Source organism: Austrofundulus limnaeus, unplaced genomic scaffold (assembly GCF_001266775.1).
Source record: "Austrofundulus limnaeus strain Quisiro unplaced genomic scaffold, Austrofundulus_limnaeus-1.0 Scaffold703, whole genome shotgun sequence".
Classification (NCBI taxonomy): Eukaryota; Metazoa; Chordata; class Actinopteri; order Cyprinodontiformes; family Rivulidae; genus Austrofundulus; species Austrofundulus limnaeus.
In genome coordinates, this window is record NW_013953105.1 from 5,055 (window position 1) to 9,070 (window position 4,016).

The window sequence follows — 4,016 nt, forward strand, 5'->3', positions numbered from 1 at the left end:
ATTTATATCGTGATATATATCGTTACCGCCACTCATCATAATTTATATCGTGATATGAATTTTTTTACCAAATCGCACATTCCTAGTTTCATGGCTGGATTAAATCCATTTAGAACAGTTATGACTTCTGCAGAATTACCAACGCTTCTTACTCAACTCGTTTGGCCTWTTAGTCTTAAATGATTTAAAAATGTTAAAGAATCACTGGATATAAAAGTTATTTTTRTCCATGCCTCAAAMAATTAGAGTTTTTGAGAGTTTCAATAAAATCCCTCCACTGAATCATGAGATGCTTACAGGCATGACCAAATGCAATTATAGGACAAGTTTCTGCCTGTTTTTCTGTAAATAACTCGATTATACCTGAGTGTATGTCTGTTGGTCTGCTTTCAGTCTCTTAAGCTTAATTTAAATGAATAATCAGGCAAAGCATAGCAGATTTAGAGCTCTATAATGAGGAGTTGGTAAAACCCTAAAGAAGCTCATCCTCACTCACTCTGTGTTTTTCAGATTATGAGAAGATTTTCCTGCTCCTGAAGCAAATCCAGGGAACTCTGGACACCCGGCTCATTTTTCTCCAAAACATCATCAAAGAGGCAGCCAGGTACAAAACTTAAGCCTGCATCTGAGCAATTGTCTTCTCTCTGCTGTAGTCCTTAAGGTTTCAACAGAAACACGTGGTTTGATTAAAAGAGTCTAATGGTTTTACCTTCAGGTTCTAGATTTGTACTGTTTTGGTAGAAACAAATGTTAAAACCTCTGCATCTAATTACATAAACACTTTATGAAAACATCTAAATGTTGCTGCTAATAGATTTCACAGCTGCAGAATGTGTAAAAAATCYCCMGCTTCGGATGTTATCATCCATGAAATGGACGTTACTAGGCGTTATCAGTCCCCTAGAATGGCTTCAGACTGTCAGCTGGTTAATATGAGACATAAAACCACTATCTGGTTAATATGAGGTATAAAACCACTATCTGGTTAATATGAGACATAAAGCAACTAAGGTTAACTTTAGAGCAAATGACATGGTTAGTGCTAAAGACACCACCATCCAAGGATTGTGTATTGTGGCCTTCCAAAAGGGCAATGGGTAGAGTGTTGGACCAGAGAGTGGGAGACCAGGGTTTGAGACTGACATGGACACAAAATTTATTACAATATSTTTTGGTTATTAACACATTCATTGTCATTGATATATTAACCCACTAGGGGGCACTGTCGGGACAGTCTGAAGCCTAGAAGMCACAGTAGGGACCCTCTGAAGCCATTGTATGGGACTGATAACGCCTAATAATGTCCATTTCATGGACTGATAACATCAGAATCCCCTGAAAAAATCCAAACTTTAACAGTTTTGTTATTTTTTTCTGTCGAGGTTTAAGAAGCGAGTTCTCATCGAGCAGCTGGAAAACTTCCTGGAGGAAATCCACAGCAGATCTCTGAACATGAACCACGTGGACACGCTCTGAGACCCACTGAGCTGACGGAGAACCCAACAACCCTTCAGAATCTCTCTGAATCACCATCCCTCCCCACACCCAGGTGGCTCCAGCTCTGGGGTCCTCACTGCTTCAAAGATTCATTCAGTTAATCTGCATCACCTGTTGTTGGTTTATTCACTGTAACAAAAGTTTGTGCTGACCTTGGCTGGTGCAGGAACAGTGTCAGATCCCTGCAGGTGGAGCCTATGCAACCAGATGCTTGTTTGAACGTCCAGTCCAGGCTGCTCTCTGAGCCGGTCCTTGTTCAGCTGCCTCCACCCGCTCTCGTTCTGTCGTTATCCAACAAACAGAAGTGGAGTCCATGAAGACCCTTCTGGAGAGGATCAGGCAGCCTGGATCTGATCAGTCCTGTTTTCTGTCCCCGTGTTCGTAGAACGGTTCAGTCTTTGTTTTCTGATAACTCAGGGTCAAAAAGGGATCGAGTGAACGCTTTTCTCCTCACTTTTCATTTCTTTCAGTCACCCCCCTGACCGCCCTAACCCTCCCTCTGTGGTAAGTCTTATTTTTTCAGTTTGGATTTGTCAGAGGAAGAGTCTGTTAGAATTGACTTTTACACTCCACCAACCGCAGCACTCCACCTCTCAGATCTTAAAATGAGTTTAATCCAGCTCTGGCGTTAAATTAGTCCACAGGCAGACTGATGATTAATGCTGTTGATTAATAATTTAAGTGTTTGATGACAAAGCGTACGTTTTTAGTTCCCTCTGTGGGAATAAAAAGAGAAGAGTCCACTGATTACACCTGAAGAGGGTCAAATAAAAGTTCAGAGTGTTTTTTGGGAAATGGGTGCAGCGTAAATTCATCCTGAGTGATGCACCGTCGTTTGTGATAAGTGTTTAAAGACAGGGAGGAAAAACAGCTCAGGAACTGACATTAATGCATCAGCAATAACATTAAATTCCCACCTTTAATTAACACACACACACACACACACACACACACACTTCACCTGCAGTGGATGACCTGCAGCACAAACCGTGTTACGACCTGAGGTTTGGGTTTCCAGCTTCACCCAGTCAGCTGGTTGCTGCCAAACAACCTGACCSATATGGCAAGCCCTTTGTGTATTTATTCAGTATCTTTGCTGTGAACTGTCATTGTCATCTACTGTTTCATGACTACACTTCTTTGCAACGTAGTGACACTTGTGTCCAACTCATCATATTGGTTGTTCAATATAAACCCAACAGTAGTAACTAGTTAGTTAGGAAGGCTTAAAATATTCACTAGTCAACTAGTGMGCTAACTTGTAAGGGTTAGGTCAAAGGTCAACCATTTTGGCTCTACTGTGTTCCACCTAGTTGTCTGGATAATGAGTGTAAACAAATGTGTAAACAGTGTAGTTTGCATATAAACTAGTGAGCAAAAATAATGGATGAGGATTTTGAGTAAATACACAAACACCTTGCCATAAAACCCACCAATAACTCCCCCTGACCTTCACCTAAATGCACTTGTGTAAATTTGAGAATCTCTATTTAATGTAATTTAAAAGAAAAACTAATCTGTCTTTATTTGTTGCAACTTTTAAAGCTTTTTTTTTTTTTCTTAAAGCTCATCCAGCGTTCTCAAATATACACAAACACACAGGTCAGAAAATGATCCCCCTCCCACCAACCTAAGACAGGGACCAAAATCTGCCATACTTGTCTTTATTTGTGAAGCGGCCGCTACCAAGAGTATTTTGAATACACTGTAAAGATGTAAATAACCCTAGAGAACTATTTAAAACAAACTGTTCAGTGTAAAATGGCCTTTTTGTAAGTATTTCCATGAATAGTTTCTATTTTACACTGTGAAGGGCCGTGTAAATAAAGTGTTCTGTTAAAGATCRGACTCCGTGCTTTTGGTTTTTCTTGTAGTTTTCTTCGTTCTTTAAAAAAATGGAASAAAGTAAGAAAAGGATGCAGAAATAGTAAAAACATATTAAAATTTTATTTACAGATATATACAAAAAAATAACGTCCCTCTTCCTGAAGTATCCAAAGATCCTCCATTTGGTCCACAAATAAATACCAGTTGTGAAAAAGGTTTAAATGTGCAATAATGTGGAGATGATGATGATGATGATGAAGAGCCTTAAATTCCTGGTTCTGCAGGGCTCAGTACTCGACCCATAAATACGATGGAACCTGAAGCAGAAACGCAAACAAAACTCAAATCTATAAATTGAACTTTCAAATGTAAAATGTATTTTCTTAAATCCACTAGATGTCACCAAAGTTTAAAAATCCTCATTGTTATGCGGTGCTGTTTGTAAAGTTACACAAATTACCACCAATATTTTTGTTTTATTTAGTCTTTTATAAGAAAAAATAACAGATTTATTTTTCAAAGTCAGTTTTTCACCATATGATTCATACATTTATAAATGTCATAGTTTATAAACTAAATATTTANGTTAATATGAGACATAAAACTACTATCTGGTTAATATGAGACATAAAACTACTATCTGGTTCGTATGAGACATAAAACCACTATCTGATTAATATGAGACATAAAAC

At 38.4% G+C, this 4,016-nt stretch overlaps 1 protein-coding gene across 1 annotated transcript in view; it reads left to right on the forward strand.

Moving 5' to 3' along the window:
• LOC106531984 (integrator complex subunit 6) overlaps positions 1–3,342 on the forward strand; it is a gene marked incomplete at its 5' end in the record, with an annotated part of 7,345 nt that extends 4,003 nt beyond the window's left edge. The window contains 2 exon segments of the mRNA XM_014027948.1: positions 511–604; positions 1,383–3,342. Of these exon segments, the coding sequence (XP_013883402.1) occupies positions 511–604; positions 1,383–1,476 (188 nt within the window).
• Between the last annotated feature and the right edge of the window lie 674 nt (positions 3,343–4,016).